Consider the following 15,576-nt stretch of genomic DNA (forward strand, 5'->3'; position numbering starts at 1 on the left):
TGAACCAAACAGTGTATGTCTGTATATATAACTCTGTATAGGTCTGTTGCTTTCATGATGCATTAGAAACTCATCAGGGTTTATTAACTATATTTATTGCAGCTTGTGTGTCACAGCCCTAATAAAAACATCAATCAAGCACACTGTCCTAACATGCTCATAAAGCACACACACACACACACGTCACCATCCGCAGTGAATCTGTGTGACACCGGCGCGTCTCAGAACACCCTGACCTGTGTGAAGATCACAAACATCATCCGCTGCGTCCTTCTGAGGGTTTACTTTCAGACATTTTCTTCTTCTGCACTTTGTGTTTTTGATGGTGTTGTAGGGAGTTCCTGATATTATGTATTTCTGATATTTAGCAGCACATCTGTAATGCAGTAAAGCACAGATTGTGGTTTCTGTATCATTCTCTCATTGGCTGATGTGTCTGTAGTTTATCTTAAGGTGAGCATTAATGTAGAATTATGGGCTATAACAGAAGAGAATGAATAGAAAACCCTCTTAGAAATGGTCAGCTTTGTGAGTATTCTGAGTAGTATGTATATTATGAACAGAAAGAATGTTGATATAGGGAACTTAATTAAGCACAATTTGATCATTACAGTTTTTCTCGATTGCTTAAACACTATCACCAGGCTTTTGAACTAAAATTTCAAAACCATAGCATGGGAAAAAACATGGCCATAAATATTATACAATATCTTAAAAGTAGTCCATATGGCTTGATAATATCACATCAGGCTTGCATGCTAAAATGCATTCGTTCTTCAAAACTGATCCTTTTGTGCTTAGTAAATGGTGGTTTGTAGGTGTACTGTCTCTTTAAGACAGCGGTATGCAGATGAGTGCGTCACATGCTTCTCTAACCACCTTCACACTTCAGAAAGGACTGTTGTAATGAGTGCTCTCATGTGCTATTAGAGTGTTTTCAATCACTGTCACACACACACACACACACACACTGGTTCATTTCCAGAGAGCCGTTTATGAGTGTGTGTGTGTGTGAGGGTCACGAGTAGGTGGAAATGCACCTGTGACGCCAACGATTGCTCATAGTGCTTGTGTTCTTGTTAAAAGCGTTTAGATAGATCTGCTGATTCCACACTATAAAATGGTGGTTTGTAGGTGTACTGTCTCTTTAAGACAGCGGTATGCAGATGAGTGCGTCACATGCTTCTCTAACCACTTCACACTTCAGAAAGGACTGTTGTAATGAGTGCTCTCATGTGCTATTAGAGTGTTTTCAATCACTATCACACACACACACACACACACACACACTGGTTCATTTCCAGAGAGCCGTTTATGAGTGTGTGTGTGTGTGAGGGTCACGAGTAGGTGGAAATGCACCTGTGACGCCAACGATTGCTCATAGTGCTTGTGTTCTTGTTAAAAGCGTTTAGATCTTGCTGCTGATTCCACACTATAATACTGACTTGTTTGTGTATGTTTTTTTGACTCTCAAAGCCGTGATTCCCATTCACTTCCATTATACGACTGATAGACTGCAACGGTTTGAGTTAAAAATCTCCGTTTGTGTTCTACTGAAGAAACAAAATCACCTACATCTTGGATGCCCTGGGGTAAGCAGATAAGCATCAAATTTTCATTTTTGGGTGAACTATCCCTTTAAGTTTTAACTCCTAAGAAGTCCAAAGTGCTGATCTGTGAGTGAATATTGCTGCAGGTCTTCCCTGGTCTTCTGGTTTCTGTTTGTACATGATAAGTAAAGCGCTGAAGGAAACACGTTGAGTCTGAGCATCAGTGTTTATCAAGAGTCTTTAAATCACATTATTACTCTTCTCTTGTTTCTCTTGTTTCTGAGATCTCGATGGATCTGCTCCACTCAGCTGCGTTTCAGCATCTTCAGCAAACCGTTGCGGGTTATATTTGAGGATTTGATTATATTCACAGGTCTTCAGAGGGTTGTGAGGAGCGGCCGCGTCTCGTCATTAGTCTCATAGCAGCTGTAATTACTGTAATCAGGTGAGCAGAAGCTGCGGGAGCATCAGGCCTGCGACTCCAGAAGCAAACAGTAAATTAGAAAAGAAACATTAACGCAGGAGGTTTAATGAGCGCGCTAATGTACATGTGTGTATGTGTGTGGTTTCAGTGCAATGAATTGATGTAGCAAACGGGATATATAACTGCAATATGAATTTGAATGGGAGGAAATTGAATTAAATGAACAGTGTGTGTCACTAATAATGTGATGTGTAATGTGATTTTCTCTGAGTCTGAGCTTGTGTTGTGGTGTGGTAATTGACCGCGGTATTCATTGGGGTGTGTCTTATGCTGACCTTAATGTCTGTGAAGTTCTAGACTGTAATGTCCTCATGAACGCTTCCTCTTACTGATTTCATTGTTTCATTCTCATGAATCTATCTATCCATCCATTCATCCATCCATCATTCTCTCATTGCATGTGGCCACATAAACATTAAAGCTTTGTAAAGCTTTTTAGATTGATGAACTTTGCTTTTCAAGTAAAAATTTTTTGATTTCCTTTTTATTTAAAGGGGTCCTATTATGCTCTTTTACAAAGTCTTGGTTTTGTTTTGGGGATGTGCTAGAACAGGCTCTCATACTAGGTTGTTTCGAAAAACACATTATTTTTCACATATTTTACATTAAATTTATGCATTTAGCAGATTTAATTTAATTTACATTATTACAACACCTCTCTCCCCAGTCTGGCATGAACGGCTCGAATAGTTCCTATATCAAATGAAGGCCCGCCTTTTGAAATACGAAATGTGCTGTGATTGGTTAGCTGGGCCAGTGTGTGTTGTGATTGGCAGCACTCTGCGCCTGGTCGGGAAATGTCATGCCCCTTACCATAGCCTCCTGCGAGCTTCAGTGTAAATATTGCGTCAAAATCAAATCAATTTGAGCGCGATTTAAACCCGGATGATTGTAACCACTCTAAGTTCGTCTGCCTTGGGAAAGCTAGCGTGTCTCCGACATTGTGATAACACTCGTTGCCTTCTCTAGTGCAGCTCAACCAGGTCTCGTCCCATTCGTCGATCTTTGTGATATCACAAATCCCGGAAAATATGCGTTGTAGTCCAAACGAGTCGTTTGTTGTAGTTTTAAAAAAAGTGATTTCTGTTGAATAAAATATCTCCTTTTGAAGTGGACTTTGAGTTTTGTAACTTTGCAGATCTTTTTTATGCTCAAACAGCAACATTACAGACTAACTAAAGTTGAAAAAGTGAAAAAGCATAATAGGACCCCTTTAATTCCACTTCCTTATATCCAAATTTAAATTCTGCATCCTGTTTGTTACATCAAGTCAAATTCAGAGACTGGTTTGAAATTTAAACCACTTCAGATAAACTCAAGTCAGAAATTTTGGTTTCTTTAAAACATAGTATTTTTTGGAAATTATTAAAGATTATTAAGACTTAAGTTTAAAAATCTCCCATTACATTTGCACATTTGCATGATGTGTTGTGAGTAGTCATGCATTTCTTTGCACTGAAAGCGATGTGTGTGTGTTTTGGTTCCCTGTAATCACTCACCGTGATTTCTCCTTCCTGTCTGGCTAATTTATTGTGAATCTGAGATCTACGGATGCAGGAGCAAATCAGGCAGTATGAGAGCCGTAGATGAGGAAACGCATGTGTGTGCATCCATTAGTGTGAACGAACGGATATACAGCAGCTTCCTGTGAGGGACAGTTCGATTATCTCAAGGAAACCATCATGGGACGTCCTGTGTGCTATCAGGAAAGAAAATCACACGTGAGATTGTGTGTGTGTGTGTGTGTGTGTGTGTGTGTGTGTATGTGTGTGTGTGTGTGTGTGTGTCATACTGAAGGGGCATTGACCAGACTGATAGACAACAGCAATACTGTTCATGAGTGAGTGCAGTGTCGCCATGGCAACAAACGGTTATGGGGCGAGTGGATGAACGGTCTCAGACACTGCTTCATATACAGTATGTGTGGTGTGTCTGATCTACAGGACTGCCGGTTCAGTTCTGGTCAGCTCATGCCACTGCAGGATAATGGTGAAATCAGAAATTAAGAAGAACATGCAAGTGCACTGCAAATAATCACTTCTTAAGTTTTTAATAAGTCTTTAATGCCTTGTTTTCCAGTTAAAACATCTAAATTTCAATAAATTTACTTGAGAAGCCACAATCCATGAGATATTAAGTCTTTTCAGAGGATGCATCTTTAATACTCTATGTATGTTTTGCATGTTAGTTTTTTTATTTTTAGTAATATTTTGAACTAGTTTTTATGTTTCCATTTTAATTTTAAATTTAGGTTAAAAAAAAAAAGTGTGTGTGTGTATATGTATATATATATTTGTTTATTTTAGTTTTACTATTAATTATTTTAGTACAATATAAATTAAGTAAAAGTTTTTTTTACATTTTGTTTTATTTAAGTTAATGTTTATTTTGTTTAAAGTAACAAAAATGTTTTTTAATGGTTTTTAGTTTTAGTTAACTACAATAACCCTGCTTCATCAGCAAAATATTTCACTAGTTTTAAGTATAAACAAGTGTAAAAATCTGCCAGTGCAGCAAGACAAAATATAGGCTTACTTATATTCGCAATAAAATAGATGAAAATAACTTATTATTTTTTTGTTAGATATTTTAACTGGAAATAAATCCAGTTTATTTTTTGCAGTGTGTGTGATAAACCTTGACTAAATAACCTATGCTGATACAATTAATAGTTTGTTTTTCAAAAGTATTTCTGTCACATCATATGTTGTGTTTTGGATGATGAGTCTTTACTTAACCAGGTAAATCAGAAAGATCTTGTTGACCAAATCTCATGCGTATTAGTTAGACTGGCTCTAACCAGCATAAACCATGATGGAAATCCATGTTTTGTGTTAATGCACACATTAAACTCACTGAACGTAAAGATCCTGAACCTAAAGGCCCATTTTGTCCCACTGGAAAACTGCTTGCGTCCCGTACGGAGAAAGATTCCCGTCCCTCGTGTTCTCAGCAGTGCTCAGAGACGGCTCTCCTCCATATCGACGTGGGTGTTTTGTTCGGGGTCGATAATCTATAATTAGAGCTGTAGTCTTGTCATCTAATCCACTGGACAGAGGCTGTTTGCAGGACCGGAGAAAAATCACTAAGATTATAGAGCAAATAGAGACTTCTGAGAAAATGAGCCCAAGTAAAGATCTTCAATCTTCTGGGCATATGTCAGAGTTTAATTTCTCTCCCGCGGAATAACAATAAAGCAAAAAGCCATGACAGAAAGGCCTTGTTTTACATTGATTTTATCATGTTTAATGTGTGCTGTCAGGCATGACATGAAGTTATTAATAACTAGAAAATGTGTGATGTGGATGTTGTGGGCATTGCTGTGTGTTGCTAAGATGATCTGGGTGGTTGCTAGGTCATTGCTAGGTATAGTTCTGTGTGACTATAAGTAGTTTCTTACTGTCTCTTTGATGTTCTGGTTGTCTAGTCAGTGTTTAATGTGTATATGTGACCCTTGAGCACAAAAGCAGTGTTAAGTCGCTGGGGTATATTTGTAGCAATAGCCAACAATACATTGCATGGGTCAAAATTATACATTTTTCTTTTATGCCAAAAATCATTAGGATATTAAGTAAAGACCAAGTTCCATTAATACTTTTGTAAATTTCCTACCGTAAATATATCAAAACTTAATGTTTGATTAGTAATATGCATTGCTAAGAACTTCATTTGGACAACTTTAAAGCTGATTTTCTCAATATTTAGATTTTTTTGCTCCCTCAGATTCCAGATTTTCAAATAGTTGTATCTCAGCCAAATATTGTCCTATCCTAACAAACCATACATCAATGGAAAGCTTATTTATTCAGCTTTTTTTTATTCAGATGATGTATAAAACTCAGTTTTGAAAAATTGACCCTTCTGACTGGTTTTGTGCTCCAGGGTCACGTATATTATTTTTGGTTTATTTATTTTTAGTTTTTTTTTTTTTTTGTTCAAATTAAGCTAAAATGAGAATGTTGCTTTGGCAGCTGGCTGCAATAAAATAAAAACATTTTTTAAAATATTTATACATTTTATATATAATTTTTTATTATTATTTTATTTAGTTTTCATGGTTTTAGTTAACAATAACCCTGATTCTAGTTAACAAAATCGGCATTCAATTATTAATGCACATCTAACACCTACAGTAGTCGTCTTGGACAGACACCTTTGATATGATCCCTACACTGAAAAGTTTGCCTGGCAACAAAGACAGAGAAAAGAGATTTAATTCCCACACAAACGCTCTGATTGGCTGTTCCGTTGAATGTCCCAAAACCCTGTCTCTCGTCTTTCACTCTATTGTGTTCCTCTGTATCTGCGTGTGTTAGTGCTTGCTTTTGCTTGTTCTTTTCATCTAATCACCAGCTAATGAATCCTCGTTAAACACAGAACAGTCCAAGCTCATGTTCCGCCTTGATATTCATTATAGGAGAAAGTGCTGACAAAGATGTTTGTGAGTGTGAAAATAGAGCTAAAGAGGAAGAAAACTCTGTGAGTCGACGAGCTTTAGCTTTGCACACGTGGCCAGCAGAGCGTTATATTTCGTCCGCTTGTACATTAAGTCCAATTACACTTTACATGCCCGCTGGGAAGGATTACTGCGCCGTGTCCGTCCACAGACTCTTTCTCCTGCTCTTTACCGACTGAAATTATGTTGCTGTGAAAACAGAGAAATCAAGACGCAAGAGTGTCATTTATCAGTGCGGTGTCATCACTATCAATCACTGTTACTAAACCTGTGTGAATATTACTTTTTACCTTTCCGTGAATCTCTAACACGACCTCGCAGAGGAAATGAGATTCTTCTATTATCATGATGTTAAAGTGAAGAACAAGTGAGCCTGTACTAGAGAAAGATCTTCTAACCAAAATACTTATAATGCATGAAAATAATACATGGAAGTCAAATTAATCATTTTGCTACAATATTACTTTTTTCTTTTTTATTATATGTAATATATATGTGTGTATTTATTTATTACGTTTTTTATTTTTTATTTATTAAACAAAACCTTAGAATACATACTGAGGAATATGAAATCTATATATATATCAATTATTTTATATGTTATTTTTTTATGTTTATACATATGTGTATGTGTGCATGTGTATATAATCATTATATTATATTGTTACATTACAGTATACAGTATATGAACATATATATATATATATGTGTAATATATTTTATAATGTATTTAATATATTTAAATTATATTATTATTGTAAATAAAATTAAAAAACACTCAGTTTCTCTCCTTATTCACCTGTGCATACAGCAGTATAATTTTTATTTTGCACTATGAAATGATTTTTGTTTTCTAATGAAATTGCATTAGCTCTAATAGTTAACTGTTTTTAATATTTTATTATGTAAATGATGCAGTCTAATTTTGTCGTGTAGCTTGTGATGTAACTGCTTTCTCTAAAGGTTAGCTGTCAGTTTAGATTAGCTGTTCTTTTTCTGTAGAGTAGTTGATAGCTGCAGTTTTTGACGCCGCATTAGGTGATAATATAAAAACATCACTCTGTAGAATTTACTGCCTGGGTCGGTGTGTTATGAGAATTATAATGTTTGTGTCAGTAGATAGTTTGTGTAATGTGGTCACGCGGAGGGCTAGCGTGTGCTAGCTCAAGCCTGATATCCCGCTATTCCTCATATGTCTGCGGCTGAGCGCCGTTAGCAGCCAGCTCAGCACTTCCTGCAGGATTCTTATCGAGTTTGTCGAGGAACCGCAGCAGAGCTCACGCTGACAGAGAGATGGTGAGAAAAACAGTGTCAGCAATGCAATTATAACCTTTAATGTGGCATTTGAAGGACAGATTACACCTATACACTTGCTTTTTGTCTCTATTTTCTGGATAATTCCTTTTGAAGACCTTAAAAGGTGCAACCTGATCAGCTTTAGATAAAGCAGTTCATTATGCCAATCAAATCAGGTCTATTTACTGTTTACATGCATTTGGTTTTATTTTGCACAAATCACATGCAAATGCAATGCACATCAGGTAAACTGTTTTTTTTTCTTGTCATTTCAGTTTCCTGCTGGTTTTCTCCTGTCTGGTTCTGTCTGTGTTCTCCACCATCAGAGAATATGAGAAGAGCTCAGAAGACGCCCTCTACATCCTGGTAGGTAACATCACAGAGGTATTGATTTAACACGTGTGCATTGATCACATGCTAACATGACGTCTGTCTGTGTGTTTGTAGGAAATTGTAACCATTGTGGTTTTCGGAGTGGAATACATCGTAAGGATCTGGTCTGCAGGATGTTGCTGTCGATACAGAGGATGGAGGGGAAGATTAAAATTCGCCCGGAAACCTTTTTGTGTTATCGGTGAGGATTTCTAAAGGCCTGCCAAGCTGCACGGCAAAATTATTTTTTAAGGCTGTAAATGAGGCTTACTGGAGTACATTTTACAGGAAATTTCTGCTTCAAAATTTCATGCACTTGCTGTTTTGCTGCTTTTAATAATTTATGAAATGTATTATCAATTTCTGAGCGAAAATAGTCAAAGTAAATCCAAATCCAAATTTTTGAATGCATCCTTTTATTCATCAAGGATGCATTAAAATGCTCAAAAGTGACAGTAAAGACATGCAATGTTACAAAAGATTTCTATTTCAAATGAATCCGAAAAATAAAATGTATCACAGTTTCCACAAAAACAGTTTTCAGCATTAAAAATAACCAGAAATATTTATTGAGCAGCAAATCAGCATATTAGACCCTCATGTGACACTGAAGACTGGAGTAATGATGCTGAAAATTCAGCTGCGCATCACAGAAATAAATTACATTTTGCAATCTATTCACATAGAAAACAGCTGTTTTAAATTGTAATAATATTTCACAATTTTTACTCTACCTCTTTTATTGTACCTCTATCTACACAGAGATTAAATGCATGCCTGTATGCATGAAGTCACTTGCCAAATGCATGTAAATTTGCATATTTTCTATCACATCAATATTTTATATGCTTGTACATTTAGCTTGATCAGTTGCTGTTGTATTTTTCAGACGTCATGGTGCTGATCGCCTCGATCTCGGTTTTGGCCGCTGGGACGCAGGGGAATGTGTTCGCCACCTCTGCCATCAGGAGTCTACGGTTCCTCCAGATTCTCCGGATGATCCGCATGGATCGGCGCGGGGGAACCTGGAAGCTCTTGGGATCTGTGGTCTACGCTCACAGCAAGGTAACCGAAGATGATAAACACTCCTGAAACTGTTCAGCAACCAGTGACACTTCCAATATGCTCACGTAAATCTCATCCCACATTCTGGCATTCACGATATTCACTGAGGGACTTTCATGAGAGATAAAGGTCTATTGGCTATATATAAAGCAATTCATTATGCTCATCAAGTCAACCCTATTTACTTAATTAATACATGCATCTGGTCTTATTTTGCACATATCATTAGAAGTAAATGCAATTCATGGTAATATCCATGCAAAGTTTAAAGTCAACATGAAATCAGTGTTAACTTTCTTAATTCATGTTCCTAGTCTTATTGTGAAAGATGCATCAATACACATTGTTCCAATGGAATGTTAATTTTGAGTGTTACATTTGAATGGGAGTGTTACTTTTGAGTGCTGCTTTAGAATGGGATTGTTACCTTTGAATCAGAATGTTACCTTTGAATGTTATGAATGTTATGAAGATCTTATTATGGATGATTTATCAATGCATGTTGTTCCAAATTGATCTAAATTCAAAATGTAGCAAAGCATCACTTTTTCAGCTTCAATATCCTGTCTCGTGCAAAAGTATGTCATATTATGTACATTTTTCAGTTGCAAATGTAATTTCATGTTATTTTAAAACATATTTTGAAGTCTTTTGATGCCCTCAAACAATGCAGCTGAAGCATGAATCAACAATATACAAACTCAATTTCCAAACTGCAAAGACCCATTTCAGTTGCCCCTAAGAAATATTGCACATAGCCCAAATATGATTTTGAGAGGTTTAATGTTGTTCTGGCTGCTCCATGAGGCCTTTTGCTGTGCAGATATTGAAGATTGAAACCACAAGAGTCGTTCTGTCATGTGTCATTTCTCAAGCTCAACATTTCCTGCTCGTTGTTGAAGTGGGTTTGAGAGGTCAGATGCTCTCGTGGAATGGATCTAATGGCGTATTTTTGGCTCGGTGTGGCTGTGTTGAGGAGAGGAGGAAAAGGCCAAAGTGGGGGGTGAAGCTTAATGAGACATCCTGAGGAAGTGTCAGCTGGAGGTTTGCGATCGATAAGTCTTGGCAAGATATAAACTCGTACTGTAAATGCAGGGCACACGGTCACAGATGGAGAACTGACAGGAACAAGACAGGCAGAATATTACATTTAATGCAAATTACGTTGTAATCATCGGGTGTGCTTTGAAGATTTAGTAAAAATTGGCAAAGTTGAAAGAACCTTTTGCTAATGTTCCCATTTCACATTTCTGAATGTTCCCTGAACCTTTACAGTGTCCAGGTTGTTTTATGTTTTTAAAACATTTTTCTTGGTTATTTGAATGTTACAAAGCAATGAAATGTTACTTTTGAGTGTTATTTTTGAATAAGAGTGTTACATTTGAATGTTGCTTTTGAATGGGAATGTTATTTTTGAATGGGAGTGTTACTTTTGAATGTTAATTTGTAATGGGAGTGTTACTTTAGAGAGTTACTTTTAAATGCTAGTTTGGAATGGGAGTGTTACATTTGAATGTTGCTTTTAAATTGGAATGTTAATTTTGAGTGTTACTTTGAAGGGGAATGTTGCTTTTGAATGTTATCTGAACGTCTGAAACAAGTAGTAAGTAATAATGTTTCAAATATGCAATTAAGATGTTTTTGTGGTAACGTTTTGAGAACGTTATTAAAGACCAGGGTGGCCAGCTGCATAAACGTAGTCAATATGTTAAGACTGAGTCTTAAGAACTAGTCTGAGGAACTCACAGTTGTTCATGGTTTTCAGATTCAAATTACCCAATCTATGTTTTTATGTAACTGACTGCATCTTGCGTGATTCCTCAGCAGTTTTGTGCTCTGTGAAAACATACGGGGAACATCATCTGTTGTCCTGGTGATGAAAACACATTTTCTCTAACAAACGGATGCATTATAGAAATTGCATGTTCACAGTAAACATGCTGAAATATAAATGAGTTTTAAGGGAGTTGCGTGCTAGCAGTGTGATGTGAGGAAAGGAAAGCCGTCTGTGAAATAGCAGCATTAGTCTGATTAAATAATTCATGCCGAGTATATTAATCGAAAGAGGAAAACAGGTTATTTATGTTGTGTTGTGAGAAAAATGAAGACCTGATGATATGAAATTCTCAAACAAATAAACTTACGCCACATTCATAACAAAATGAAGTTTGGGGTCAGTGAGGGTTTTTTGAAAGGATACACTAAATTGATCAAAGTGACAGTAAAGACATTGATAATGTTACAAAAGATTTCTGTTTTAAATAAATGCTGTTCGTTTGAACTTTCTATTCATCTGTGAATCCTGAAAAATAAAATGCATCAAAAATATTGTGCAGCACAACTGTTTTCAACATTGATAATAATCAGAAATGTTTCTTGAGCAGCAAATCAGAATATTAGAATGATTTCTGAAGATCATGTGACACTGAAGACTGCCGTAATGATGCTGGAAATTCAGCTTTGATCACAAATAAATTGCATTTTAACAGATATTCACATAGAAAGCTATTTTACACTGTAATAATATTTCAGAATATTACTGTTTTTACTTTCTTTGACTTTTTTTAATGCAGCATTGGTGAGCAGAAGAGACTTCTTACGCCTTACTGTTTGCTCATTTCTCTTGTTCACAGACTAAAATGAGATTTTTGTTATTGTGGCATCGACTGTTTCAGATATTCCTGCTCCTAAACAAAGTAAACCACACTCCTTCCTTTCTAGATGGTCAGTTCTCGGCCAGATTAATCAGAGAAGTGGATTAGACTGCAGTCAAGAGTCTTCATTCATTCAGGTGCCATCATGAGTTCAGCCTCGGGCGATGTCTCTCAAAGGCAAGAAAGTGGGCGATGCGCTGACGGTGCATTTTTCAGTCTAAAATGAGTCGCAGTGGCATAACGTTCCAGCGTCTGAGTTTGAGTGGTGTCCCATTTCGGAAGATGCATTTACAGGAGCAAAGAAACTCTCATGCTGACAGAGAAAGAACTCGGAAGTTGTTTTCTTTGGCTTGTTTCAGGAGCTTGCTAGTGTTGAGATGTTCACTGATTGTGATTACAGTAGTGAGTGTTCACATTATCATTGTTAACTAAAACTACAACTATTAAACCATTTTTGTTCATTGAAATAAAGCTGAAAAATATATAAATATTATATGAAAAACTTATTTCAGTTTTCATTTAGTTCAAGTAGAAGCACTACAATTACTAGCTGTCAATAAAATAAATAAAAGCTAAAACTGAACTAAAACTGAAACTGAAATAAAAATAAATTAAACCTAAATAGTAGGCTAATATAAAAAACAAAAACAAATAAAAAAGACAAGAGCACATAACACAATTACTAAAAATGTAATGAAAACTGAAAGTAGAAACATAAAAGCTAATTTAAAAACTATAATAGTTAATAAATAATGCAAATATAACTGGTTCTCATTATTTCAGTTTCATTGAGATACTATTATAGTTTTTATTGATATTTTGAATTATATTTACTCTTTTCATTTTGATTTTAGTTCAAATTTGGGTAATTTTGTTGTTTTTGTCATTTTTATTAGTTTTATTAAAGAATATCTATATAGTTTTCATTTTTTTTATTTCAATTTATTTATTTTAGTACAGTACATCAGGATTAACTAAATGGAAATAAAAAATGTTGCCTTCGTAACTAGCTGAAATAAAATTTTAAAAATTCAGGTTTTTATATTTTATTTTATTTCAGTTAAAGTTTATTTTATTTCAAGTAACAAAAATTGCTTTATGGATTTGGTTCTAGATTTAGTTGACTATAATATCCCTGCATCATACCAGTGTTATTTTAGTGTAGTTTTTATTTCAGTTTTAGATGTAGTTTATTTTATGTCATTTAACAAAAATGTACGTTTTTATGATTTTAGTTTTAGTAACCCGCAAAAGTGCATCACACTTTAGCCAATAGTAAAATTGGCATTTGCAAAACCAAAAGTTAAGCATAATATTACGCAACTACACTGTATTGCCACTTTAGTGCATCATCCTCATCATCATCATCATCATTCATGGGTTGTTGACTTTTAAACAGGCAACAAACATCAGAGAAAACACTTGATACTAACATTTCTTGATGGTGTGTTTAACAGGAACTGATCACCGCTTGGTACATTGGCTTCCTGTGTCTGATCCTGGCCTCGTTCCTGGTGTATCTCGCTGAGAAGGAGGATAACGAGATGTTTGAGACCTACGCCGATGCGCTCTGGTGGGGTCTGGTAAGCCCTTCGCACTAACAAACCTGCTTGAAGTCACGTGGCGTGTCCACAATCTCTCATAATGCGGTCTGAGATCGATATGATTTCATGAGCAGATTGCATTCGAAGATGTGTTTAACTCGCTACTTCATTCAAACACATTTATGGACTGATGAACACCATTTGTTTTCTTGCACTCGGCGTTCTGTGAGTGTTCTGGTGTGGAAGCGCTTCTGCATTGCTGGGTTTCATATTTTCAGCTTTATTATAGAGTTAATCAGCACTCAGGGTAGATTCTCGATCAGAGTCAGCGCTGGCGTGATTCCTCTGGAAATGAACTCAAGGAGATCAGATAGAGCCACAGCTGAAGTTTGCACACGGGACTCTGTGAGGATTATTAATTATGCAGTGATGTTTATCGCTCGTTGAGTTTGATGAGATGCTATTTCAGAAAGATCACAGAGGAATCATGAGTGGATGGAGTCCGTGCTCTTGCATTTAATGACAGATCTTAATATTTATTTTTCCGATTTGCTCTTTGTGTGAGCTGTTCTGTTTAAATCATTTTCGACAATAGTGACCTTTGATAAAAGGACTTTGTATTATTTGTTACTTTATTTTGACTGACTGATTAATTAATCAGTTCCTTTGTATGTTAATATTAGGGTAAATCATGATAGAAAAAACAAACAAAAGAATATTATATTATATATTATATTATATGATATTACATTACATTATATTATACTCTTATGTGTATATACATAGCGACAAGTGACAGCAGAACAAAATCTGTATATTAATATATTTTTATTTATTTGTATATGTATGTATATATATAGAGAGAGAGAGAGAGAGAGACATGCACACAAATAAATAAAAAATATAATACAATATATTTATTTTAATAATATTTAATATAATACATTTATATTTTATATATATTTATCTGTACATACATAAACTTTGTGTGTGTGTGTGTCTGTGTGTGTGCTTGCGTGCGTGCGTGTGTGTGTGAGCGAGTGTGTGTGTGTGTGAGCGAGTGTGTGGGATTCGAGAGGAAATGAACAGATAGAGTCGAACAGGCTTTTAATGGAGTGGAGAGAGCAGACGCTGAATTAGATCACTGCAGTTTACATTTACATTTAGACATTTAGCAGACGCTTTTATCCAAAGTGACTTACAAGTGAGGACAATAGAAGCAATCAAAATCAACAAAAGAGCAATAATATGCAATAGTTTATTATGAATATAACAATCCCACTGGCTGCTTAATGCGCTTTTCTTCATAGCAGTTCTGCTTTAATGTAAACACATCTGTGAATTATGATTCATAATTTCGGATTTATTGGAACCGAAGTTTAAAATTTGCATAATGGACTATAAAGGTACATTATAACGCATATCTTTTCATAAATACTTGTAACCAAAGTCAAAATGTATTGTAATATTTGCAGCTTCATTGTAACATGTATAATTTATGGAAGCCCGTTTTGGCTACATAATAATAAAAAAAATAAAATAAAAAGCTAATTGCGACTTTTCATCTCACAATTTGTGATATAAACTCAAAATTATGACTTTTTTCTAGCAATAGCAAACAAAATATTTAATAACAAATAAAGTAAAATAAAAAAAAGGTAATTGCAATTTTTTATCTCACTATTCAGAATTGCGAGATATAAACTCAATATTCTGAATTTTATTCTTACAATTCCGAGTCAAATTTCACAATTCTAAATGAATGAATGAATAAATGAATAAATTATTCATTCATTCAATACTAAATAAATTACAAATTAAATAAAAAATGTTATTTTATTTAATCAAATAAATAAATAAAAAATAATAAAAAATAAAAAAGGTAATTGCAACTTTTTATCTCACAGTTCAGACATTTTTCTCTTCATTTCTGAGAAAAAAATCACAAGATACAAACTCAGAATTGCGAGGAAAAAAGTGGCAATTAACTTTATTTATTTTTTTATTTCTTGGCAAAAACAGGCTTTCATAGAAATTAGTTGTTTGCCATGGATTTTAATGAAATATATGTTCTAAAGGTGTAACAATTCATAGATAAGTATTATAAATGTGATTACAGTTATTCATGAGATCATACAGTGAATTTTAAGGTGCA

The 15,576-nt window shown here is 35.0% G+C and overlaps 1 protein-coding gene across 1 annotated transcript in view; it reads left to right on the forward strand.

The window, feature by feature from the left end:
• LOC107758168 (potassium voltage-gated channel subfamily KQT member 2-like) overlaps window positions 1–15,576 on the forward strand; it is a 39,804-nt gene that overhangs the window by 8,556 nt on the left and 15,672 nt on the right. Inside the window, exons 2-5 of the mRNA XM_016575843.1 lie at window positions 8,062–8,152; window positions 8,234–8,360; window positions 9,048–9,223; window positions 13,335–13,460. Coding sequence (XP_016431329.1) covers window positions 8,062–8,152; window positions 8,234–8,360; window positions 9,048–9,223; window positions 13,335–13,460 — 520 coding nt within the window. The remainder of the gene's footprint in view (window positions 1–8,061; window positions 8,153–8,233; window positions 8,361–9,047; window positions 9,224–13,334; window positions 13,461–15,576) is intronic.

This window comes from Sinocyclocheilus rhinocerous, unplaced genomic scaffold, assembly GCF_001515625.1.
Source record: "Sinocyclocheilus rhinocerous isolate Xijiao unplaced genomic scaffold, SAMN03320098_v1.1 scaffold203, whole genome shotgun sequence".
NCBI classification, from domain to species: Eukaryota; Metazoa; Chordata; class Actinopteri; order Cypriniformes; family Cyprinidae; genus Sinocyclocheilus; species Sinocyclocheilus rhinocerous.